This window comes from Hyperoodon ampullatus (genome assembly GCF_949752795.1).
Source record: "Hyperoodon ampullatus genome assembly, chromosome: 11".
In the NCBI taxonomy this organism is placed as follows: Eukaryota; Metazoa; Chordata; class Mammalia; order Artiodactyla; family Ziphiidae; genus Hyperoodon; species Hyperoodon ampullatus.
Window position 1 is genome coordinate 91,442,396 of NC_136924.1, and position 27,309 is coordinate 91,469,704.

Below are 27,309 nucleotides of genomic sequence, written 5' to 3' on the forward strand. Positions count from 1 at the left end.
GGCGGCTGGGAATTGGCCGTATGGAGAGGTCTTCCGTCGCTCTGAGTCCGGCAGGGCCGGGAGAAGGCCCACAGAGGTCAGGCAAAGTCAGCAAGAGGGGAAAATGCCACACAACCAGACAGGCGGTGGTTCGAGCTCTGGATAAGGAAGCAAGACTAAGGGGCGAGAGCATGAAGAAAGCACCCCGGGCTAGAAGAGAGAGGGCCAGAAAACCAAGGCAGCCAGAGGGAGAGAAGTCAGCAAAGCCCCAGGGGGGAGCAACAGACAGAAAAAAAAGGTAACGATGCAGAGGACTCATTTGAGGATAAAACGCCTTTGCTTGCAAGAAAACGTCACCAACTTTGTCTCAGTTGATTCCCAGGCATCCCTGTGAGTTAGGATTGCCCAGATAAGGAAGGGACTGAGGCTCAAATGGTCTAAATGACGTATCGAGGCCTGAGAGGGTGAAAAGAATACTAGACCAGAAGTCATGCTTGGTTTCCATATGTTCTTAGGCCACATGTGGTATCATGTAACCCTTTGGGTTTTTTTTTGTTTTGTTTTGTTTTTTGCGGTATGCGGGCCTCTCACTGTTGTGGCCTCTCCCGTTGCGGAGCACAGGCTCCAGACGCGCAGGCTCAGCGGCCATGGCTCACGGGCCCAGCCGCTCTGCAGCATGTGGGATCTTCCCGGACTGGGGCACCAACCCGCGTCCCCTGCACCGGCAGGCGGACTCTCAACCACTGCGCCACCAGGGAAGCCCCTCGTGTAACCCTTTTGTACTTCATGTATAAAATGAGAAACAGGAGAAGGGGAGACAAGTGACATTTATTAACCTGCATTGTGCTGGGCATCATGCTTGGAATTGGATATAACTTATTTCACTCACATTTTCAAAATGTCCCTATGAAGTAAGTTTTAAAAAATATAATACACAGGTTTTTATGAGGATCAACTGGAAAGATGCAATAGTTCTCACTCTTTTTTCTGCCTTTAGACTGGCAGACCAAGAGCCATACTAGCCTGCAGGGGTGTGTGTGTGTGTGTGTGTGTGTGTTGTGTTTCGTTCCATATTTAACTTTTTAAGAATTAATTACCAAATACAAACATCTTGGAATGGCATAGGAAATCCATATTACAAGCTTCTTTTGACAAATCAGATGATCTGGCCACTCCAGGCTGAACCCAGAGCTGATGAGGCTGCCCTCTGAAGCCCCAGCACAGTGTCCTCACTTGCGTTGCTACTTGGGCATTTAGGCATGAGTTTGCAACTCAGATGCACAACGTGCTCCCCTAAGACCATCTGTCTGGAGCTACAGGCAATGGTTCCCAATAGATGGGGGAGCTGAGAGAGAAGGAAGCAAAGGAAATCGCTGGCTGAAATAAGCCACAGGAGGAAGGGAGGAAAACCCAGGATTAAGCTGGCGGATACTTGGAAGGAAGATACCGTTGGAGGGAGAAGGTGAGAATGATAGGGAGGGAACACAAGTCAATTATGACAATTTTTCTGAGCCTGCCCAGAGTGCTGTGAGCAAACTACAACAGATACAGCCCACCCGCAGAGCCTCTCAGCCTTGTCTGGCAGGTGGGGGGGGCGGGGGAAGACTAGATATGGAGCTTGTGGAATAATTGGCCTTTCCTTGTGCCAGATCGAGGATGACAAGAGACGTGATACAATCCAGAGACTACGACAGTGCAAATACGACAAAAAGGTGACTCTAGTCTCCTCTGCTCTTCTGAACTCTCAATCAGGAGTATGTGGTGCTGGGCCTTCTGACTCATTGTTGCCCCAGCTCTGATGTTGGCAGTGCGATGGCCGGGGTGCCCGGGCTGACCCCACGGGCTGTTCTTGGAGCCTTTCACAGGGATGGGCAGGCCTCTGCTTCAAGGGTTACAACACTCACAAGTCATGAGTATATTGAAGGAAAAATAGAATTTTTAAGAGGGGGAGAGTGAAGGAAGGAAAAGGAAAAATTAAAGAGATTCAGAGCAGTCCAGGCAACCCTGTATATATTTCAGCTCATTGCAGTGGGAATATTACAATCCCATAGGGGGGTTTTGTATCTTCTTTCCCTCCCTCCCTCCCTTCCTCCCTCCCTTCCTTTCTTCCTTCCTTTTCATTTAGTCATTTTTAAGAAACATTCCCATCTGAGCCTACCATATCCCAGGCACTAGTTACCAAGGATATAAACAGCAATAAAAGTGTTACCGCTCTCGAGAGCTTACAGTATTGTGGAAAGATAGACACGTGAGCAAATTATTATAACATGCATATGAGTGGTCATGCTACATTATCTCCTTAATTCAATGGATCTTTGCAGCGAGTGATTCTAAAGGATCTCAAGCACAACGATGGCAATTTCACCGAGAAACAGAAGATAGAATTGAACAAGGTATGTGTCCCTTACTTAACACCTTTAAGTGAGAAATAGCTTCACTCCATTTTCCCCAAGCATTGAGGTCCCTGGTGGAGCAAGGTGTTATTGGGGAGGCTGACAGAGAAGCCCTCAGACCGAGAAATGGGTGACCATACTCACTGAAAATTCTACCAAAATATGTTGAAGGGTGATGTTTGATGGTGTAAAACATGTCGGCATGTCCTAGAAAGTGGTCCTGATGTGATTTGAGAGTACTCAAAGGTTTGTATTCCAGTCCCCTTGCTGACAAAAGAAAGGCTGTGGGGTAAGATGTAATTCCAAGTGCAGTAGGAAATGAACTGACACTTCATTGTATCAAGAGCAGTACATCTTCCCAGAGATCTGAGACACGACATGTTTTATTAACATATTAGTTTTTACTCAGGCGCTCCTTTCTGGCTGACTTGCTTTGTAAATAAACATGTTATATCTTAGTTGCTACAGATTGACTATTACAACCTAACCAAGTTCTACGGCACAGTGAAGCTTGATTCCATGATCTTTGGGGTGGTTGAGTTCTGCGAGAGAGGATCCCTCCGGGTAAGGAACCAGGATCGTTTCCAGTTCCCTAACTAGCCAACCGTATGCATAAAAAGAATATTTAGTAGCGATTTTAAAGGCTCACTCAGTGAAATAATATCAGAGAGTTATCAGGAAAAGTGTATGGGCCCATATGCTTGTCAAACTAGATCACTCAGGTTTTGTCAGTCATCCGTATTATATCTTTATAAGAAAACTAGCTAAGAAATATTCAGGAGTGTAGACTTGAAAAGACAAAGAACAGATGTGGAAGAGTGATTGCCTCTTGATTCATTTTATTTTACGGGCATACTTGCTTTCGTATTAAAAGGAGACCGGATGGTCATTAAGACAGCAAGGAGGCTTGTTCCTAAGTCCTAGTTCTGTCTAAATCCTACCCTTGTCTCCCTTGGGAAGCATTGAGGATGACCCAGGAGTTGCCAGATGGGGTCAGGAATTCTGGCTGAACAAGTCCAAAGCAGAAAAAGAAAGACAGGACTGAGGCAAGTTCTTGGGAAGAACCAACTATCCAGCTAAGAATATCCAATCATTGGCTAGTTCAGAAGGGCAGGCACACACAGAAGCAGTCAATCAAAAAACAAAGTCAGGTGTCGAGGAAGAGGGGGGGAGGGGCAGGAAGGAAGCCGGGACAGTTGCTTCAAAGAGTATCGAAATATTTGCTGCTCACCTTGAGCGCTTTCTAGGCATATGTTACAAGAGGTTTCAGCCTTTTAAATACCTTGGGGTAGGGTGACCATATAATTTCATTCTCAAGATCCTTTGAGAATGAAAGGGGGTAACAAAATAATTATGTGGTAACAGCAGACATAAACTGCAACTGGCCCCAAGCAAACCAGGAATTGTGGTCACCCTACCTATGGGCTCCTTTCCGACCTCGTATCTCTTAAAAACCTCAATGTTTTCCCCAACAAAGCCAGAATACTAACATTGGGGGCAGCAGCAGCTTCAAAGAGGTCCAAACATTCATAATTCAATAAAATTTTAAGATAATGAAAGGTGCTGAACTAATAACTTAAATATTTTTGTTCAATAAGCTTCAATTAAAAAAAAAAAAAAAAAAGACAAACACAAGAGGGAGTTCCCTGACAATCCAGTGGTCAGGACTCCGCAATTCCACTGCAGGCAGCACGAGTTGGATCCTGAACTGAGGTCCTGCGTGCCTCACGCAGCATGGCCAAAAAAGAAAAAAAAAAAAAAATGTAGCTTTAAAACTGTATGTATGGCATAAACTCAAATCTATCTTCAAAGAAAACAATTATATCCCTAAATGCTCTTCTCTCTTAAAAAAATAATCTAAGTATTCAATGCAAAATTTAGAAGAATAACTATGGCCTAAGGACAGGAAACCTTCACAATTCAATTACTATAAAACTGGTAAATTTTTAAAGTGCATTCATGAGTTGTTTATTTTTTTAAAAACTACAAAACATACAAGCTTCTCATACTTCTAATTAAGTCTCTAAAACAAACATAAAAATACACAAAAGTGAAAATAAAAAAAATAAAGCTATGAAAAAGATGTTTTCAATTATGAAAGAATGTCATGACTATTAAGTTAAAAAAATGTTAAAAAAAAAGGAAAAACTTCAGAAACAATATAATCATGAAAACTTGACTCAAAGTAAAAACTTAAGGAGGTCAGTAACAGTAGAAGAAATTAACACTCCCATTACAAAGAAAACCAGATTCAGCTTAATTTTTCTAAACTTCAATGAATAATTCTCATCATCTATGTAAATACTGTTCTAAAGTTAAAAACATGAACATCCTCTAAATTCATTTAACATTCAACAAGGCTAGCATAAAGTTGATACTTAAATGTGATTAAAGACTAATTACATTTATGAATGTAAATGGAAAAATTATAAATAAAATACTGGTAACTAAGCCAGTTGTATATGAAAAGTATAATACAACTAGATACGGTTAATTCTATGAATGGAAAAAATATTACTCTAATGCATCATATCAAAAGGTCTTTGGAGAAAGACCATATGATCATTTTAATTGATGCTGAAGTGATCGTTTAAATTGCTGCTGATATAATAAAATAAACACATTCCTAATAATAACAATTTCACGTCTTTCAAAATTCAGTGTTTTCCATACAAAGGCTAGACCATATCTGATTCATTTGATTTCAGTGCAACAGAAATTTCCAATTAACAGAGCCTGGTCAAAGGGTTTCACACGGTCTTTTAATCCCTAAAATGCCTAGCCAACATTTAAATATCATATGCGTAGTGTTTTGTTTTGTTTTGTTTTTTTGCGGTACGCGGGCCTCTCACTGCTGTGGCCTCTCCCGTTGCGGAGCACAGGCTCCGGACGCGCAGGCTCAGCGGCCATGGCTCACGGGCCCAGCCGCTCCGCGGCATGTGGGATCTTCCCGGACTGGGGCACGAACCCGTGTCCCCTGCATCGGCAGGCGGACTCTCAACCACTGCGCCACCAGGGAAGCCCTGCGTAGTGTTTTTGACTCTCTACCCTATGGTGGGAAACTTCATTTACCTGAGTGGCAAATCCCATCAGAAAACTACTTCTGTGAGGAAACAAATGAGAAAGTCTCTCCCTAGACAGAGTAAAAACAATATACTTCCCATCTTATAAATATACAGCAACCAGGACTTCCCTGGCGGCACAGTGGTTAAGAATCTGCCTGCCAATGCAGGGGGTGCGGGTTCAATCCCTGGTCCAGGAAGATCCCACATGCCGCGGAGCAACTAAGCCCGTGCGCCACAACTACTGAGCCTGCACTCTAGAGCCCGTGAGCCACAACTACTGAGCCCGTGAGCCACAAATACTAAGCCCGCGAGCCACAACTACAGAAGCCCGCACGCCCAGAGCCTGCGCACCGCAACAAGAGAAGCCACCGCGATGAGAAGCCCGCGCACCACTATGAAGAGTGATGAAGAGTGGCCCCCGTTCGCCGCAACTAGAGAGAGCCTGCGCACGGCAACGAAGACCCAACGCAGCCCAAAAATAAATTAATTAATTAATTTAAAAAAATATACAGCAACCTTGGCTAACCTTGTTTAGGCACAGTTGATTCATTCATGCAATAAACATTTATCGAACATCTATTCTGTGCCAGACACTTAATAGATGTTGCAGATACACCAGTAAATGAAGATTATCACAGAGTTGACATTTTTGTAAGGAGAAGAGATAGTAAACAAAAACATAGAAAATGTCAGTGCTCAAGGGAAGAGTTACTTAGGGTCTGTCTGCTCAGAACTCCTCTCCCTTAACTTGGCCTGCTATCCACAGCTCCTTACCTGAAATGACTGACGGCTTTGGACCCTCTGTTGGAAACTATTGGTGCAGCACCTGAGTTAAAACTGGGCTTTTTCCCCAAATAAAAAACTATTGTTAGGTTCTCAGTTAGGGTGCTGTTTAGAGTTTTACTGTGAAGAATAGTTTTCAGCGTAGTTAAAACCCTGTATCTTGATAGAACCATCATCACGTTAATACTGTGAGTTCAAAATTCTAGGTCCTACACTTCCCGTGAAAGTCCAAGCGCTCTGTCTTAACGACAGAGGACTTAGTAAACGGAAGAAACACTTAGAGGTATTAAGCCAATGGATGCAGTTGATCATGTAAGTGAAAACATAGCCTAATGAAGGAATTTCCTAATAGCAATTCCTTGTTGAAAAACACTCGGGTAATTTTGCTGAGACAGAGCCTGTGTCTCAGCCCACGACCCCACTCTCCTGGCAGGTGTCTGTTCATTCCTTTACTCCTAGTGGAAGAACCGGTATATTGGATCTATGGTCATCTCCTGCTCATCTCCTTGGGATAAGAACCACCTAATGTTTCTTAAATCAGAGAGAAAAGAAACACATGTTCAGGAAAACCAGGACAATGGAGTTCCAACTTGTTCCTGAGCCCAAGGCCTCATGATCAGAAAGTCATTATTTGCCTGTAACAGTCTTTCCACAATAGCCTCCTTCAGACAACTCATCTTCTTCTTTTTCTCCTGCTCAGGAAGTTTTAAATGACACAATTTCCTATCCTGATGGTACATTCATGGATTGGGAGTTTAAGATCTCTGTCTTGTATGACATTGCTAAGGTAAGAGACCCACAAACACAAAAGACATTTATGAAAGTTAAATCTGGGAAGACAGATGTAGCGAGCTATTGCATTGGTCTCTTCACCTGTAAAATGATAATAAAAATAGTACCTATGTTATAGGGTTGTCGTGAGGATTTTATGAAACAATGCATGTGCTCCAAATAAGACCTGACAAGCAGGTATTCAATATATGTTGGCCATTATTATTTTTATTATTAAATTCTTTCTACACTGGGCTTGGGGCACATATTTTCACAGATTTGCTGGAAGTAAAAAAATCACATAAGGTCTCAGAGAAGATGACTGAATCCTCATCTTCATAAGAGAAAATATTAAGGGTAGGCATTCGTCTTGCATGAGGCAATAATAAATCTGGACATGTATATTTCCCAGATGTGCTATGAAAAGGAAGTGGATACCAGTAACTAGGGCCCCATTCAAGAATGAAGAAAAGCAAGTCCCGAGAGTAAGCTGTGTGATACAGTCTTAAATCACTTGAAAGTCACATAGGATCAGAATCAGTTGGAAAAAATGTGACACAATACCTTATTTGGTACATTTCATCCCTGGGATCAAGGCCAAACACCAGTTTCTGCAATACCACCTCTGGCCACCAGGGGGAGGCACATCAGCCCAAAAAGGTCTTCCTCTTTCAAAACAGAATGAAACATTCTATTTTAAAATAGAATGAAACAGTTTAGACTTTAGGAAATAATCTAGCCTCACCTCTCCCTTCAGGAAGGCAAGGCCTTATTCATGTTTTTTCATTGAGGTAGCAGAGGACTAGAGACATACCCAAGGTCACAGACAGAATAAGTGGTAAGCAGAAACGCTTTTAAAAAAATAGGATCAATCTTTGCTTCATATTATATACAACTACTAAACAGAGTCTTCAGACAATTGCCTTTTACTGTGTCACCTAAATAGACTTCAAAACTAGATGCAGTGCTTAGGCAAATATTGGGGCTTTAACAACATTAAGTTAAACTTAATGGAATTAAATTTAAAATTTGATGGTGATTCTGCATGCCAAAATAATTTCAAAACGTCATTTCTTTCCTTAAAATAATGGAGCTGCTGAAAAGTGTCATATCTCTGTTTTCCTGTTATCTGAAAAACTACAGGGGATGTCATATCTGCACTCCAGTAAGACAGAAGTCCACGGTCGTCTGAAATCCACCAACTGCGTGGTGGATAGTAGAATGGTGGTGAAGATAACTGATTTTGGCTGCAATTCCATTTTACCTCCAAGAAAAGGTCTGTCATGAATGAAATTTTTACTAGTTTCCCACTTAAAAATTTTTTTTTCTCACAAGTCCATGTAAGGTGTTCAGGAAATGGTGATACTGATCAGAAAATAAACACTTGGAGTTGTAAGAGGCATCAGCTGGGTCATTCTCCAGCACTACCCCCTTCTCAGTGTTCAGTGCATGCTTGTCGAGTTGAACAAATCTCCTCTGTGGATTTCCTTCATCTGTGTGTCCCTTGATATCAGGGAGAAATCATGAAGAAGTTATTGGCTTGTGGAAGCAGGACTGCGTGAGAAAATACAGAAGTTAGAGCAGTAAGAGATCTTAGAAATCGTCTGATCGAACCCTCTTCATTTGTAGAAGACAGAATTGAAGCTCAGAGAGGTTAAGAGATTTGCCCAAGAAGATAGAGTACAAGGCTGAAGACCAGTTTCCCAATTCTAGACTTCATTCATTTATCTGTGATAATGATAAGAAATGATAATGATAAGAAAAAAGTCTTACCAGTAAAACGTATTCATACTTAGCCCTTTCAGGATTGTGATGAGGGTCAAAAAAGCAACACACAAAAAAAATGATTTGTAAAGTATAAAGGGCTTTTCATGTTGAACATTCACCTGTTCTTTACTAGAATTCAGGGTTAAACAGCCTCAGAAGGCTAGGACTCAATATATGCCTCAAAATACTACCTGGATCCAAAAACTAAATTCTACCTCTAATTCTACTTTGGAATCCTCTAGTTTTCCCTTAATGGATGAAAAATTACAGTTCTGCCCCCCACTTCTTCAGTCATGTCAAGGATGCTGGGACATTGGACTCAATCTAGTAAGTGCTTGTTGAGGACCTACTGTGTGCCAAGCAGTGCTCATCATGGAGTGAGCAAATCTCTTTCATGAAATGACTCACCTTCATGAAATGACTCACCATGACACAGCATCAGATGAACTGCAGGCCAAATCCGATCCTTCTGGACATCATCCAGTTATACCTACCTATCTGTGGGGTCGGTTATCGGAAATTTTAGCATAAGTAGATTTATTTCCCTTCCCACAAGTTTAACCATTAGGATCAGTTGTTCATGAATCACAAGCCACATGAATTCACAAGACATAAATTCAAAAAGGCAGTGAACAGTTGGATGGAAAACTAAATGAGGAAAGTGTGCTTCATCTTAAGCATCTCACCATACTGAGAACACATGAATCTGTAGGTTTATTTAATTGAAAATGCTGAAGGTAGAAATCTCAAAAAGTCTGCAAGGAGCTAGGTGATCCTGGAAAACTTCCAAGGGATGTTGGAGGATAATTAATTGTGTGCCCTCATTATTATACATAAGATATGTGATAGGGGTCCAAAACCCAAGTGTCTATAGGAGCCAAACACAGGACACAGGAGTGCTTCACTCGTGTGAAGTAGACTTGATAGAAAGCACTAGGAGTAGCAGGCACACTAGTAAAACGTGAGTAAAGTGTATGCATTCTTTTTTTAAATAATACTGCGAGCACCAAAGAAAACACATCCGTGGATAATAGCTGGCTTCATGGCTGCCAGTATGTCACACCCAGAAAATATCAGTGATGGTCTCTTTGTTTATTTTCTTTTAGGAAACATTATCAATATATGTATTGATAATGTTTTATATTACATTAAATATATAGTTTTAAAATATTTATAGAGGCTTTCATAGGTTTATGCCATATGTTCCGTAAGCTATTAAATCCTCAGCCTCTTACATTCTACTGCATTCACCCCACAAATATTTACTGAGCGCTTCCTATACCCCAGGAGCTAGTCTAGGTAGACCTTGAGGGTTTCAGGACTACGATCCAAGCAGTTTTAGGGAAGGCATTGCCATATTTCCTCACCCAAATCCTGGCCTTGCCTAGTCAGCTTGGAAGGCAAGTGTGTGTTCTGCCCTATCACCAGCATCAGCATGGTAGAGGGACTTAAACATAAAAGCAAGTCGGGGACCTCTGGGCCGCTCACCCCGTCTCAACCTCGCGATCTCCATTCTGAACACACAGACCTGTGGACTGCCCCGGAGCACCTGCGCCAAGCCAACACCTCGCAGAAAGGAGACGTGTACAGCTATGGGATCATCGCCCAGGAGATCATCCTGCGGAGAGAAACCTTCTACACGCTCAGCTGTCGGGACCAGAAGGGTGAGAGTCTGACCCTTCGGGGGCCTTCTCTGGGACCCAGCAGGAATTCTAGGCTGGCTGAGACCCTGAGGTTTCTGTGACCACATCTCAGTCCCTCATCTGCAAAAGCAATGTCACATCCACCCTCCACACTCCATGGGGTAGTTGGAGGAATTCAGTGACAGTATGAACGTTAGAGGACTCTGAAAAGCATAGGACAATATACCACTGCCAGCTGCCACTACCATCAGCATTTTTGTGAGTTAGAGAATCTCGCCTTACAATTTCTTGCTTTCCTTCTGATTCCAATAAGGGACGTGTGTCTGTTTCATACCTGAACAAGATCACTCTAGCGGGACAACACATATTTTAGTTCTTACTAAGAGCAGATCTATGGTTTTGTCACATGTCCTCTCGGGGAGGAAATGTCTCCTTGCGTTCATCCAGTCCTTGCTTTACTGAGCACTTATTATGTGCCAGCTCTTACCTGTCTGGGGGATGGAGGTGGCTAAGGGATATAAGGAGGACAGGCTAGGGTCTTGGTCAGAGGAAGCCTCCCTAAGACAGCGGTCTCTGAGTTAAGTTTTAAAGGGTTAGTAGGCTTAACTTAAGGTAATCTCCTGGGTGTAAGGGGGCATGAGACCCCTTCGCCTGGTGGACCATCCATTCATTCATATCTGTCTGTCAAGTGCTGGCCTAGGCTCTGCCACACTCCCACTGGGTACCCACCCAGGGTTGGTGAGCCAATTCAGAGTCTGGCGGCTGCTGCTAAAATTCCTTCACGCTGCATTCTTTCTTGTAATTTGAATTCTTCCTACCCCACCAGAGAAGATTTTCAGAGTGGAGAATTCCAACGGAGTGAAACCCTTCCGCCCTGATCTGTTCCTGGAAACAGCAGAGGAAAAAGAGCTGGAAGTGAGTATATCTCCCTGCATGGAGTTTTTCTGGGCCGCTGCAAGAGGACCACAGACTTGGTGGATTAACACAACAGAAATGTAGACGCTTACAGTTCTGGAGACCAGAAGTGTGAAATGAGTTGTCAGAAGGTCATGCTTCTTCCAGAGGTTCTAGGGGAGAATCCATTCCTTGCTCCTTCCAGGAGCTTCTGGTGGCTACTGACATTCCTTGGCTTGTGGCCACAATGCTCTAATCTCTGCTTCCAGGCCACATTCTCTTCTGTCTGTCTAATCTCCCTCTACTTCCCTCCTGTATAAGGATACATGTGATTACAATCAGGCCCATCAAAATAATCCAGATTATCTCCCCATCGCAAGACCCTTAACTTAATCACGTCTGCAAAGACCCTTTTTCCAAATAAGGTAACTGGTTCCAGGGGTTGGGACACACCCTTGGGAGCCGCTATCAGCCTACCATACTCCCAACTCAGGAAGGAACTCAAGTACACATTACATTCTCGATTTTTAGGAGCTAAAAGAGCAAGATTCCATGTGATACCCATATTAAGCTTATAAATACTACCTCCTGATTAAAAACTAAATATGCCAACATCTAGAAACAATAGAGAAATGTACTTTCACTCTTTTTATCCCTCCTCTGAAGAAAATGGAGATTTTCTCTGTATCTGCTTAATTTTTTTGTAATGCCTCACAAAGGCCTTTAAGGCCTGTGGGAAAAAAAATTCTAATTTTCTTTTTGAGAATTTTATCTGAGCTTTTATAATCCAGAAGATGGTAAGTAAATGTTTAAAAAATATTTATGGTTGTTAAAATTTTTTTTTCAACCTTTGTTCCTTGCAGGATAAAGATTAAAATATTTTGCTTTAATTTGCAAGCAACCTGCCAGATGTGGTTATGGCCAGACTCTGCTGGGCATGAATGGGCCATTTTTACTTCTCTCTCTCTTTTTCAGCATTAAAGGCAGGTTGTACCCAGGGTTCTGAGCTATATCTGCTTCTCTCCTTGCTTCTCCTCATGCCTTCCTTTCCTCCTGCTTTTCTGGATCCTTGGATTCCTCCCCACACATCAGCATCTCTCTTCTCAAACCCTCCTTTCTAGCCTGAGTATATCCACATGTTGTTTACAACCTCTTTCACCAAAGCATCCTCCTCATCAGTTCACTTGTGTGGCTGGATGCTTCTGGAACTGGATATGAGGAATTCGATTGCATTATCTAGTAGCTGGTTCCAACAGAATACAGGCCCGAAACTCCAAGACTTGGCAGTGCCTGAAGAGCATCTGCTGTTTCACGGGCGGTGCCGTATCAGCCCATTGTCAGTGCTTCTGTCGCTTCTTTGCTAAGGCATCAGCCAGCAGATCGTTTTCCCAGGCAGCAGCATCACCTAGTGGTGAATACGGGCAACCACGGTTCCATACCGTGGTCCTGTCCCTCCCCAGGGACTCTCGTTAAGGCAAAAGAACGTAGGCAGGGACTGTATCTAGTACCATTTGTGATCCTGTTTGGGGTCAGAGTGAAGAACAAACTTTATTATTATTATTTTTTTTTTTTTTTTTTTTTTTTTTTTGCTGTACGCGGGCCTCTCACTGTTGTGGCCTCTCCCGTTGCGGAGCACAGGCTCCGGACGCGCAGGCTCAGCGGCCACGGCTCACGGGCCCAGCCGCACCGTGGCATGTGGGATCTTCCCGGACCGGGACACGAACCCGCGTCCCCTGCATCGGCAGGCGGACTCTCAACCACTGCACCACCAGGGAAGCCCTATTATTTAAAACAAATGGTTTTCACCATGCTTTTTGATCCCACAAAAGCTGCAAACAAGTGGTATCAAACGAAAGATGGTTCCACAGGCCTCCTCGCGTCTCCTTCTCCCTCCATACCTCCCCTTCCTCGCTTCTCTTCACCACAGCTGGGCAATGCATCACCTGGGGAACTTAAAAATGTATAGATTAGTGTCCTTTGGCCATGCAACATCTGGGACATACTTATGCTAAAGAAACTATTCGTTGTTTATCTGAAATTCAAGTTTAACTGGGTGTCCTGTATTTCTATTTGCTATATCTGAGAACCCTAACAAGGCCCCTTCCCAAACCAGTTAATTCAGAATCTCCCGAAATCATAAGAAGTTTTGTGAATGCTCCGCAGGCGATTCCACGGTCAGGCATGGCTGAAAACGAACGTCACAGAGCCTCACTCATTTAGAGTCACTTGCCTCATACTCACAGAGCCCAGCTGTTTATTGCCATCCCCCGCACAAAGCCTGCAAACGTCCGTCTGTAAAGCATTTTGTCTCTCCCATCAACCCCACCTGGTCCAAATCGGTATCTCCGTTTTCCTTAGTTTAGGATCGAAGGGAAGGGTGAGGCAAGGTAGTGCAGGCGGCAGTGACTGAGATACACACAGGGAGCCGGGCCGTTTCATCCTCGTTGTCAGAGTTGAGACGTTTTAAAAATAGTCCCTGCTTCAGTTACTCCCATCCCAGAACAGAATAGGATAGGATGCCACCCTCTAAGCTGATCCACCTGTTCATTCATTCATTCATTCATTTTTATTGAAGTATAGTTGATTTACAATGTTGTACTGATCTCTGCTGTACAGCAAAGTGACTCACTTATACACATATATATTCTTTTTTTCTTATTCTTTTCCATTATGGTTTATCACAGGATACTGAATAAAGTTCCCTGTGCTGTACAGTAAGACCTTGTAGTTTATCCATTCTAAATGTAATTGTTTGCATCTACTAACCCTACACTCCCAGTCCATCCCACTCCCTCCCTGCCCACGCCTTGGCAACCACAAGTCTGATCTCTGTGTCTATGAGTCTGTTTCTGTTTTGTAGATAGGTTCATTTGTGCCGTATTTTAGATTCTACCTATAAGTGATATCATATAGTATTTGTCTTTCTCCTTCTGACTTACTTCACTTCCACCTCTTCTTTCTTCCAGGTCTATCTGCTTGTCAAAAACTGCTGGGAGGAAGATCCAGAAAAGAGGCCAGACTTCAAGAAAATTGAGAATACACTGGCCAAGATATTTGGGTATGGCTGAAATTTTTACTTTTCCCTTCTAATTTCAGATTTTTCTAATAATAGCTGACATTCTGTGGCAGCTAAGTATGAGAATATCTTTTCTAATGAAAAATCACGGACTACAATACCTGTCTCAAAAAAATTAAAATGGTATGGAGATGAACAGACCATTTCCTTGGGGGAATAATCACTTGAAACGTTAAGTACTGTACTCAAGGGCAAAACTTGCCTGATTAGAAAATAAATTCTGACTGATGTGTTAAAAATATAGTTCCCTGACCCTTCTGCAGGTCATTAGGATTTAGAAGTCTAGTACAAATCTGCACAAAACCCTGGAAAGTTCTGAAGATCAAAAAGTTTCTTACAGTTTTAAAATCTTAAGATCAGCAACTTTGGCCTTAAGCACTTGAGCCATGAATCGGATTATAATTCAGGATCAAAAAAAGTAACATACAGTTATCCAGTAAGACTGAATTTTAGATTTCCCATGTTTTGAGTTAGATACAATGCAGGGTGAGAAAAATAGCTCTGAGGTAAGAGTGAGGAGATCTGGTTTCTAGGCTAGTATCTAATAATAGCTAGTTGTGGGACATTGGGCAAAACACCCGAACTGGGTATCAGTTTTATTGCTAGTAAAATTGGAATGATTTCTGCAGTTCCTTTCAGCTCTTTCTGTAGTTCTCATCAAGTCAAAGACACAGATTCTTAGTGAAGCTAATTTAATAAAGCCCAGGACCGAGATGTGGTAGAGTGAAGACAATGAAAGTGTGGCCATTGATTGTTTGATCTAAACCGTCATATGTGGAAAAGGAACAGGAAATAATAAATGATTTATTATTTTCATTCCTTCCCAGACCTGTTACTAAGAGCAGATGAGATTGTATGTGTGACATGAAATGTAAGCTCGTGAAGATAAAACTAGGCCCCTGATATTTAGCCTTTAATATGGTGGTTCTCAACGTGGCTGCACACTGAAATCACCTGGGGAGATTTTTAAACTACTGATGCCAGAGTCCTACCCTAGAGAGTCTGGTGTAATTGATCTGGGTGCAGGCTGGCATCAGGAGTTTAAATAAGCTCCTCAAGTGATTAAAATACACAGCCAAGGTTGAGGAAACTGTTTTAATTGAGTCAATTCATCATGAAATAAGATAATCCATCCCTTACACCTGCTCCCTCACTCCTTCTACCCAACTAGACTCCATAATGGTTTCCGGTAAGAATCTCCTAGGGACCTTGTTAAATATTTCTCTTAATCCCAAACCTAGCAGTTTCCAGTCATATAGGTCTGTGATAGGACTCAGAAAAGTACTCAATTTTTAACAAACATCCCGCCCCACACCAAGGGGATTATGATGTAGTCCATCTTTTTGAGTACAGAAATGGCGACTTGTAATTGTTGTTGTGATAATGAAATGGTATGATCTATTCATCCCTTCGGTTGTGTCATGAATGTTGTCGCCAATCCTCACAACAGCTGTGCGGGACTCGGTGTGCCTCCCGACTGGGCTCTGCACCTAGGCGTGTCACAGGGTCACACAAAGCTGCCATCTCATCTAAGTTGTCTTGATCTAACAAAATACTCCAGAGTTAGGGCTTTTGCTCTAGGACCCTGACTCTGTCTGAGGAGATACTATATAAGGCTCAGCTTTACTTTTCTTGGTCCTTTTCTTATATTTCCCTTTATTGCAAGTTGCTCCTTATTAAAATTTTAGAAAATATGAATAAGCAAACAAGAAAGTAAAAACATCACCTGGTTTTTAATAGATGACCACCAGTTTTCAAAAATTAAAAATGGGATGATAATTTTTGCTGTTTTATGAACTGGCTTTTTTCACTTAATAATATAGAGGTAGCATCTTTGTGTGTATCACGATTCTAATTTGTGTTTAATGATACATTCATATTCCATCATTTCATATTTTAATCACTTTTTGTTACACATTTAGATTATTTTTAAATGTTTGCTTGTGAAGAATACTGTGGCTTTCTTTGTAGTTAACTTTCAGCACATGCATGATTGTTTCCTTCGGATAATTCTTAGAAGTAGGGTTGATGGGCCGATCGGCATAAGCATTCTTAAAGCTTGTGACACATTTTACCAAATTTCCCTCCAGAAAGGCTGTAATGTATATTTTTCTGCCGTCTTACCTACATTGATTACCATTGTGCTAACATTTGTTTTTCTTTTTTTAAAATGTTATTTCTATTCCTTTGATCCTTCCTCGGGTTAAAATTTTTTGCTACATTTGTTGGTCATTTTTATTCTTTGTTTAATTACATGTTTATGATATTTGCCCATTGTTTTAATGGATGTTCATGTTTTCTTGATAATATGGAGATCTCTTCATCTATCACTACCTACAGCCTTTTCCATGACCAAAAAAATGAAACTTATATGGATACTTTGATCCGACGTCTACAGCTGTATTCCCGAAACCTGGAACATCTGGTGGAAGAAAGGACACAGCTGTACAAGGCAGAGAGGGACAGGGCTGACAGACTTAATTTTATGTTGCTCCCAAGGTAAGGAAGTCCTCCCGCGGACGTGATTTTCCAGACTCCACAGACATGCTCAGCCCTTAAGGCTGAAAGCCAAAGCATATTTGTCTAGCGATGGTTTTCTCTGTATTTATATAGGATTGGTCCCTTTTGCATATTCTTCAACAGATTGTTGTGTTTAAAAATGCATATACCTCACTTTTACAAGCACTGCTCTAGATATACTTGAACAATTTAATATGTACAGAACATGTATTTATTCTGGATGCTAGTAAATAAATAAGAATCATACTGTATTAGAGGTTGTGACAACATTATTGAATTTTTTATGTATATAAAGCCATATGTTTTAGAGTGGTTTCTATCAGTCTTATTTTCTACTTCTATGACACTGTGAACTAAAGAAGAAGAATTTTTAAAAATCAAAGATGAAGAAGGAGACCAAAAAATTTGTTTGTTTCAATAATAAGTTATAGGTAAAATCTCTAAACCTTCAGAAATAAACTGCTCACCTTCAGACTGAGTTGGAGTGTATTAAAATAAATTATGCTATTTCCCACCAAACATTTTAATTTAGTGCTGATTTAAATATAACATGTTGTTACTTAGTGCATTTTAGTCAAGTTTATATTGCACGATAAAATATGAGAAAAAAAATTTTTTTTAATTCATGTACCTTGCTAAGCCTTGTCCTGGTTTGCACTGTCTAAATAGCTAGAAGAAAGAGGTTGTTTTCCAGTGGCTTTGTGGTGCCACGGAAGGAGCATGGACGGTAGAATTAAAGTGACCTGGGTTCCAGCACCTCTTGGCCACTTCTGCTAAGTCTGGGACCTTAGGCCAGTCACTGTCTCTCCCCAGTCCAAAAATGGAAATTAAAGTTTTCCTACAGAATCTGTGAGCTTTAAGGCATTTTCAGGCACTAAGTATTAATTTCTTTGCTTTCTTCTGTCTGCCTCAAAGTAGAGGCCAAATTACAAGAAGTGGGAGCATCTTTAGTGGAGAAGGTATGGTCCCACTCTCCTCAGGTGTCTCATCACACAGGCATCTATGGGCTCATCTCTATTTTGTGAAACAATATTACAACCATGACAGAAGAGAAAGAAATTAAGGTTGAAATCCCAGTTTAACGTTTCATAAGTGTTGGTCCTCAGGTAATAACTAAGAAATGTTAAGACAAGCAAGAAATTAAAATGTGAACAGCTGGGAAATAGGTTGGACCAAGGGACCCACAACTGTCACAAGTGAGAGGTAATGTTCTCTGCTCAATGAATGATAAACTGTCCTCTTAGATTAAGGCTAAGCGAGGCAGTGTCACATTGGGTGAAATCATGGAAACTGAGATCAGCTAGGCCTGACTTCAAATCATGGTTCCACCACCTACTTGTGATCTGCAGCCTTGGACAAGTTACCTAAACACTGCAAGCCTCAGTTTCCCATCATAGGCTGGCTCAAAGAATCCTCTAAAATAATGTGCACAATATAAGGTACTTAGCACAGTGTCTGTAACGTCCATGGTTGTTATTACTATGCATAGTAGTTACGACTTTTATATATTACTTGCATTAATTATTATTTTATTTTGAACCCATGCTCATTGAGCATATCAGCTCTACATTAATAAAGGAATGATTTTGAGCTCATATGAGTTGTTTTCTAGATAAAGAAATAGTTTCTCTTCTACAAGCCTGAATGAGGAGGTAGGAGTTACACACAGGCCCTGTTCAGCCATCTGGCCCTGAAGAAAGCCTAATGCAGAACCCATGTGCCCTCAGCCTGGCATTGGTACCCTGGGCATAGGCTGGAGCCCTTATTATTCACTTTAGAGATGGCAGTTTCTGTTAGTGCTCTGTGAATGTTCTTTATATAATGCATCAGTCCTTGCCAGCCTTTCATGCTGAGTTGTGACAAAAACAACATCCTGATGATTTAGCTGCCTTCCCAGCTTTTTATCACTGATGGTTTTAACCAATAATGACACTCACGATTTGAAACATCTGGCTCAGCACCGTGGATTTTTTCCTACCCTTGGTTCAGTGTGCCATGTTGACCACTAGACGGGAGATGTTCCTATTGGATCACCAAAGATTGTAGAGCAAGGGCTGCAATACACAATGACTACAGGGCAAGTCACTTTGATCATTTATATACAAGTTCTTTATATTTGCAAAGGAAAACTAAAATATACATGCATGATACCTAGAAGAATCCAAAATAAATATTACAGCAAAATTGTAAATAAGTTGCAGGTAGGAGCCAGATACTACTTAGACACTTATTTCACAGTACTCCTTGGGGTTTTGAAACAGGTTAAAATAGAAGTTTTTTCTACCTATGGAAAAAACTACCTACCTGTGGGAAGCACTTCTAAGACACCTACTCTGTATACTGTGTCAGAAAAAACCTGTTATCAAAGTTCACCAGGTTAAGTCATAGCCCTTCCTTCATTTATCCACCAACATTAGTTTCTCTCTCAGGTAACATACTATTTTCTAAGCTCATATGACTTTTCAGCTATAAGCAGTAAAATGAAGGGCAAAGATGGCGAAATATCCAATCTTATCATTAGTCTGTGTAGCCTCCAAATAATCTGCACCCTTCTATGGGGCACGTAAGGAACCACCACCCCAGACGTGCCCCTGCGAATCTAACCAGCCACACGGCAGGGATGGTTTTCAAGTTCCCAAATTTCATCATTGTACCAACTGAAAGGACCTCCCTTGACGCTCTGAAGGTTCTCTAAATGTGTTTTGGGAATGCTTGTGGTTGATTGGCTGTCTGTTTTCCAGGAAAGTGCCAGACCTTCTTCCTTTACTACAGCCAGCACACCTCCAAATCTTCCCCATCACCCCGAGGATCCGAGGCCTGGGTTGTGGAGGAATGTGATGCAATTAAAAGCCTGAAGGGTGGGAGTTACTGAGTTCCAGCACTGGCTCTGCCCTCAGTGACTCTGGGACCTTGTGCAAGTCATACTTTTTTATTTGGTTGGGTTTTTTTTGGCTGCACCTTGCAGCTTGTGGGATCTCAGTTCCCCGACCAGGGATTGAACCCAGGCCCTGGACAGTGAAAGCATGGAGTCCTAACCACTGGGCCACCAGGGAACTCCCCTTACTTTCTTTTTAAGCCTCAGCCTTCTCATCTGGAAAAGTAAGGGATTTTATGACCTCTGTCATACCTCCCAGCTTGCAGGCGGTCCATATTCTGATCCTTTACCAAGTGATCCCAAAGGCAGACAGGGAACACGCAGCCTCATGTCAGCACCCCTCCACCCCATTTACTCAATGAAAAGGCAACTTGGCACATAAAGGAAGTGTGGCATCTCTTCTTGTGGTTCTTCTCTCTTAATTCTGAGTCTGATATACTGCTCTTTATATCTGTTCAACAGAGATATTCTAAGTTGCTTCTATTTGACTTGTGCAGTTTTAGCAGAATTTTAACTTGTTTACGTGGTAATTGATGTTGCTTTTTAAAGGACCCAATTCTGCTCCAAAATGTTTCAAATAAATCCAGGTTTAGAATATATCAAAATTCATTTTAAATACATTATTTCTTCATAGTGATATTAAACAAGGCCATGTTAAATATGCCAGGGAAGTAAAACTATTTACTGATGAGAAAGTCAGATCTGAGAGCTGTCGTGAGTCAAGCTCTTACATTAATGACACACTCTCCTCGGCTTCTGGATGTAGAGCTCTATCTAGAAGAAGCTATCGATAGAGAGGTAAAAAGTGAGCAAGTATTAGGATTGTGTAGGTATTACAGTTATGTGTACATGTTTATTAGTGTTATAATCAAGTATTAAATTAATACTGAACCTCCTATTCATCTGAGGTCAAATACATGTGTTATGTGTGTATGTAGTATATTCATACATTTGGTATATGCAACCTATCTTTGCTTCCTACACAATTCACTGGAAATCCCCAATTTTAGAATTCCTGGTGGACAAATAGTACTGTCTCAAAGATTTCTGCAGGGGAAGAAGAAATTTGCTGAAGTTGAAGGCCTTGTTTTTCGCTTCCTCATCTAGGCTGGTGGTCAAGTCTCTGAAGGAGAAAGGCATCGTGGAGCCTGAGCTATACGAGGAGGTTACAGTCTACTTCAGTGACATTGTGGGGTTCACCACCATCTGCAAGTACAGCACCCCCATGGAAGTGGTGGACATGCTCAACGACATCTATAAGAATTTTGACCACATTGTCGATCACCACGACGTGTACAAGGTAACCACTTCACCTAATAGGCTGAATGATGGTTCAGCCCCAGTCCTCTGTCGCTACCCACTAGCCCCTCTGCCCCAGGATTGGTTCCAGGACCCCCATGGATCCCCAAATCCCCAGATGCTCAAGTCCCTTGTATAAAATGGCATATTTGCATATGACCTATGTACATCCCCATGTACTTTAAATCATCTCTAGATTACTTATAATACCTAATACAATGTAGATGCTATGTAAATAGTTGCTGGAGTGTGGCAAATTGAAGTTTTACTTTTTGGAACTTTCTGGAATTTTGTTTAAATATATGTGATTCATGGTTCGTTGAATCCACAGTGCGGAACCTGTGGATACAGAGGCCAGCTCTACTCAGGTCTTGTCCTTTGTAATTTAAGATTTAATGAATTAGTGGTTGAATCTGAGCTAAAAGTGAAGGGAAGTGGAAGAATAAGAAGGGTCGTAAGTCGAAGTGACCTTGTGACTTTAAGGACCCATAGGAAAGACCCAACATACAGTCCAGCAGGAATGAATCTGGGGTGTTAAATTTAGGGAAAATGGTTTACTCTTCCGTCATCTTCACAAAATGGGCAGTGTTTAGACTGATTATGAATGAAGGAGAGAAGGCACCGGAGTTATTCTCAGGAGAATTGGAATCTTTTGTCGTTGTTGCTGAAGTAGCATGCATCATTTGAAGAAGAGTAAAGAACAGAGCTGGATCTGTTGCCTGACCAGGGTGCTGGCCAGTTCCGGGCTGATAATGTCTGAATCAGAAGAGTAAAGGAGAATTGCATTCCCACATTTTCATGTTGGAAAAGCAGCAGAGCATATGGAACAAGTAACTTCAGAATTAGAGCCCTTTATTCAAATCCCAGGTTGCCCCACCTCATTGCATGACCTCATAAAATATAGTATTTAATTTCAGCAAGTCTCAATCTACCTATCTGTAAAATGGCATAATAATACCTAACTCAATGGATTATTTTGAAGGTTACTGAGATAAACAATATGACTAAAACTCTGTATCCTTAAGTTTAGGGGTCATTCATGTAACAGTCTGTTATGACGGTTTTACCCACAGGGAGGACTTCCTTTTAGGATTTATCTTAGCCCAGTCCTCACCCTATGTAGATCAGAAAGCCACACTAACAAGAGTTCCCGTTGAATAGAAAATGATTATGCATTTTAGAGATACTCAGCAAAATGAAGTTAACTAACCAACACACGTGAACTATGTATATGATTATGAAAATAATATTAAAAGGGAGAACATTTATCAAAGAATAAATAGGTCTACTACCTATTACAAGAAAAGTGATTGCAATCATCATAGTACAAAAAAGTGTATTATGTCCTAGAGGAACCTATAATTTTTTTAACATCTTTATTGGAGTATAATTGCTTTACAATGTTGTGTTAGTTTCTGCTGTATAACAAAGTGAATCAGCTATACATATACATATATCCCCATATCCCCTCCCTCTTGTGTCTCCGTCCCACCCTCCCTATCCCACCCCTCTAGGTGGTCACAAAGCATGGAGCTGATCTCCCTGTGCTATGCAGCTGCTTCTCACTAGCTATCTGTTTTACAGTTGGTACTGTGTATATGTCCATGCCACTGTCTCACTTTGTCCCAGCTTACCCTTCTCCCTCCCCGTGTCCTCAAGTCCATTCTCTACATTTGTGTCTTTATTCCTGTACTGCCCCTAGGTTCTTCAGAACCATTTTTAAAAAAATATATATTCCATATATATGTGTTAGCATACGGTATTTGTTTTTCTCTTTCTGACTTACTTCACTCTGAATGGACAGATTCTATGTTCATCCACTTCATTACAAATTACTCCGTTGTGTTTCTTTTTATGGCTGAGTAATATTCCATTGTATATATGTGCCACATCTTCCTTATCCATTCATCTGTCGATGGACACTTAGGTTGCTTCCATGTCCTGGCTATTGTAAATAGAGCTGCAGTGAACATTGTGGTACATGACTCATCTTGAATTATGGTTTTCTCAGGGTATATGCCCAGTAGTGGGATTGCTGGGTCGTACAGTAGTTCTATTTTTAGTTTTTTAAGGAACCTCCTACTGTTCTCCATAGTGGCTGTATCAATTTACATTCCCACCAGCAGTGCAGGAGGGTTCCCTTTTCTCCACACCCTCTCCAGCATTTATTGTTTATAGATTTTTTGATGATGGCCATACTGACCCGTGTGAGGTAATACCTCACTGTAGTTTTGATTTGCATTTCTCTAATGATTAGTGATGTTGAGCATCCTTTCATGTGTTTGTTGGCAACCTGTATATCTTTTCTGGAGAAATGTCTATTTAGGTTTTCTTCGCATTTTTGGATTGGGTTGTTTGTTTTTTTGATATTGAGCTGCATGAGCTGCTTGTAAATTGTGGAGATTAATCCTTTGTCAGTTGCTTCGTTTGCAAATATTTTCTTCCATTCTGAGGGTTGTCTTTTGGTCTTGTTTATGGTTTCCTTTGCTGTGCAAAAGCTTTTAGGTTTCATTAGGTCCCATTTGTTTATTTTTGTTTTTATTTCCATTTCTCTAGGAGGTGGGTCAGAAAGGATCTTGCTGTGATTTATGTCATAGAGTGTTCTGCCTATGTTTTCCCTAAGAGTTTTATAGTGTCTGACTTTACATTTAGGTCTTTAATCCATTTTGAGTTTTATAATTTTTTTTTGTCAAATAGTTTGTAAATAATGATAAGAGCCAAAGATGACTTTTCTGGTATTTAGAGATGTTCCTAAAGTTATATAAAACCATTCAGATTATTTCAACATTGATAGAATTGTCATCACATCTGGATGATTCATATTATTATAAAGTACTTTCATATGGTTAAAATCCTTTATAGTGGGGACTTCCCTGGTGGTGCAGTGGTTAAGAATCCTCTTGCCAATGCAGGCAACATGTGTTCAAGCCCTGGTCTGGGAAGATCCCACATGCCGCGGAGCAACTAAGCCCGTGCGCCACAACTACTGAAGCCCGTGCGCCTAGAGCCCGTGCTCTGCAACAAGAGAAGCCACCGCAATGAGAGAGGCCTGTGCACTGCAACGAAGAGCAGCCCATGCTTACCACAACTAGAGAAAGCCCGTGCGCAGCAACGAAGACCCAACACAGCCAAAAATTAGTTTAAAAAGTATTTTTAAAAAATCCTTTATAGTTGTTTTATCAACTATTTCACTAGGCTATAAAAACCCTGAAGAAATTAGCATAGAACTGGTCTTGAACTAGTCCCAGGAAAAGCGTACAGGGCCATGCTCATACTGAGTTCTCGAAAATTTTTGTATTTTTTATGTGACTAACCGCTTCTGTTTAATTTCTTGTGCCATTAGAATGGGCAGATTCACTGATGAGAAACTACTTCCACAGGTGGAAACCATTGGTGATGCCTACATGGTGGCTAGTGGTTTGCCTAAGAGAAACGGCAACCGCCATGCAATTGACATTGCCAAGATGGCTTTGGACATCCTCAGCTTCATGGGGACCTTTGAGCTAGAGCATCTTCCCGGCCTCCCAATATGGATTCGCATTGGAATTCACTCTGGTATGTAGCTGAGCACTGTAGCAATCGAGAACCGTGTGTACCTCTGTGCACCAACTAAATCAGAAAGGTTAAAGGATCTTCAGACATGATCAATTTTCACATGAGGTTTATTCCTGCCAAATACGAAGTCCCGTTACACATCCTGACATAATTAGACCTATAATTAGTCTCTAGAGAGTTCTAGGAAACAACAGCCATGACAGCACTCATGGAATGATAAACACCAACCACAAACTAAAATACCAAGCTCCAGACTTCCTATTTAAGCCACCCTATTTACTATGTCATTTATCTCTTCCCCATTCCCTCCCTCTCCCCCACCCCCAACTTCTGTGTATTTTTTTTCCACTAAACTATTACAGTATCTTAAATGGATTACGTTATCTACAGGGGGGAAACATATCTGGTCAGATCCCTACAATAAAAGGGCGTTTGTTCCCCCAACCCCTCAGTGGTACAGAAAGTACATGAGCCACTTTAAAGACCATGAAACTTATCCAACCTTGAATGTAGAGATTTGAGAAGATGAGTTACAAATACAGCAAGTCCCCTACATACGAACCTTCAAGTTGTGAACTTTTAAAGATGCAAACATGCGTTCGCGTGTCCAGTCATGTAAGTTAGTTCACATATCTGACGTATGTTGTCACATGCGTGCATCCTCTACAAGAGGTTGTGCTTTTGTGTACTTTACTGTATAGCACTGTTTAGAGTACAGTAGTACAGTATCTTTATTTCGAGCCCAGGATGTCCAGAAGTGAGTGTAAAAGCAGCGGTGACGTAGCTGGTACTACTGTACTTTTCAAGGTATTGTACTGTAAGATTTAAAATGTTTTCTTTATTTTTTGTGTTTGTTTTTTATGTATTATTTGTGTGAAAAGTATTATAAACCTATTATAGTACAGTACTATATAGCCGATTGTGTTAGTTGGTTACCTCGGCTAACTTTGTTGGACTTACAAACAAATTAGACTTAACACACTCTCGGAACAGAACTCGTTCCTATGTAGGGACTTACGGTATTGCAGAAAAATATAGTGGTAGAGGAACTCAGAAGTCATCTAGATTAATCTTTTACAAGGCATAAATTATTCCAAGATAAGTAATAATATAACCACATTTAGAATAAATAATCCCAGGATTCCCTGAAAACTCAGTATTTCCAAAGTCAGCTCACTCCTTTATCAAATAGGTGTAATTGTTAGACAGTCTTTCCTTGTGTTAAAGTAAATCACATCTCCCTATAATTTCTTGTCATTGCCCCTTTTTCTGCTCTCCAAGCCTCACAGAAGACCCACGGTAGAGAAAACCCAAGAGGTCACTCCCAGCTTTGTGGTGAGGGCCAGACAACTACATTTGCAAAAGTCATCCTGTATCCACCGTGCCTAGCACAGAGTCAGACAGTAAATATTTGGTTGAGTAATGAATCAGTGAGAGTCTCAGAATGACAGTAAATAGAAGTTAAAAAACCGCTGCCACATCTTTGACAGCCAGGAACATAGCTGTGGCCTTCCCCAGTCATGTCACAACCAAATTGTCGTAGATGTTTACATATACACATAAGGGAACTGTTCGGCATCTCCCTGACCCATCGCAAATTGTCGGGCCTGGAGGAGGGGACAGCAGCAGAACTGATGGAACCAGGGAGGGAGAATGGAGCTCTGGGTCCTGGTCCCCTCTCTTGTCCTCTGTGACCTACTCAATGCCTGAGTGACTGCCAGGGCCCAGGCACTGTCACATTGGGCTGGAATGAGAGTAAATAGTAGACCCATATACCGGGACGGGTTTATCCCTAAGAAATTAAAAGGTTGCAGTTAAATATTGATAGTTGAAGACAAAACATAATATCTGCAGGCATTTTCCACCTCCAGGCCCTTCCCAGTTTTATCATTCCATTTTTGAAGTGACTAGTCAAGACACAGCCTTGGGAAGCTCAGAGATCTTTTTTTTTTTTTAATGTATTTTATTGAAGTATAGTTGATTTACAATGTGTTGGTTTCTGGTGTACAGCAAAGTGACTCATTTATACATACATATACTAGTTTGCATCTGCTAATCCCAAACTCCCAGTCTGTCCTTCCCCTCATCCCCCCTCCCCCTTGGCAACCACAGGCTGTTCTCTATGTCTGTGAGTCTGTATCTGTTTCGTAGATAAGTTCATTTGTGTCATATTTTAGATTCTGGGAAGCTCAGAGAGCTTCTAATCAAGTAGCTGCTGCTGTTTTTGCTTGTTTTTTTATTTCTTTGTGGTTTGTTTTGTTTTTTGCATTGAACCTAACAGAGGAGGGTTCAGTATTTTTATTTTTTCAGTGTTCATAAACACAGAGTATTTGTACGACGAATCTATCAAGAAACTCATAGAGGTCAAAACCCAATCAGCCAACCATAAAATCAATAGTTACCTCTATCCAAAACCCGATTTTGCGGTTTCTGAGTTAATCTTTAACTTCTAAAATTTTAGCTCTTTGCATTCCGTCATTCCACACAAATGCTTGCTTGAGCAAACCCCTCTTTCCTACCTGATATGCCACTGTGCATCGCCTTGCCTTGGCTTTTGTTCTTCTTTTTGGTGTATCCCTGTGCGACAGGCTCCCCATTCTGTATTCACATGGTGCATGAAATGCTCAGGGAAGAAGATGCCAAGTCCTTGTCTTCTGGGTCTTCCATCATCAGGCCACCAATGCCAAAA

At 41.3% G+C, this 27,309-nt stretch overlaps 1 protein-coding gene across 1 annotated transcript in view; it reads left to right on the forward strand.

Moving 5' to 3' along the window:
• GUCY2C (guanylate cyclase 2C) overlaps window positions 1-27,309 on the forward strand; it is a gene marked incomplete at both ends in the record, with an annotated part of 71,972 nt that overhangs the window by 40,030 nt on the left and 4,633 nt on the right. The window contains 11 exons of the mRNA XM_079715213.1: window positions 1,629-1,691; window positions 2,301-2,372; window positions 2,832-2,936; window positions 6,921-7,007; window positions 8,135-8,267; window positions 10,285-10,422; window positions 11,228-11,316; window positions 14,262-14,353; window positions 16,712-16,870; window positions 20,874-21,066; window positions 24,446-24,620. Of these exons, the coding sequence (XP_079571339.1) occupies window positions 1,629-1,691; window positions 2,301-2,372; window positions 2,832-2,936; window positions 6,921-7,007; window positions 8,135-8,267; window positions 10,285-10,422; window positions 11,228-11,316; window positions 14,262-14,353; window positions 16,712-16,870; window positions 20,874-21,066; window positions 24,446-24,620 (1,306 nt within the window). The remainder of the gene's footprint in view (window positions 1-1,628; window positions 1,692-2,300; window positions 2,373-2,831; window positions 2,937-6,920; window positions 7,008-8,134; window positions 8,268-10,284; window positions 10,423-11,227; window positions 11,317-14,261; window positions 14,354-16,711; window positions 16,871-20,873; window positions 21,067-24,445; window positions 24,621-27,309) is intronic.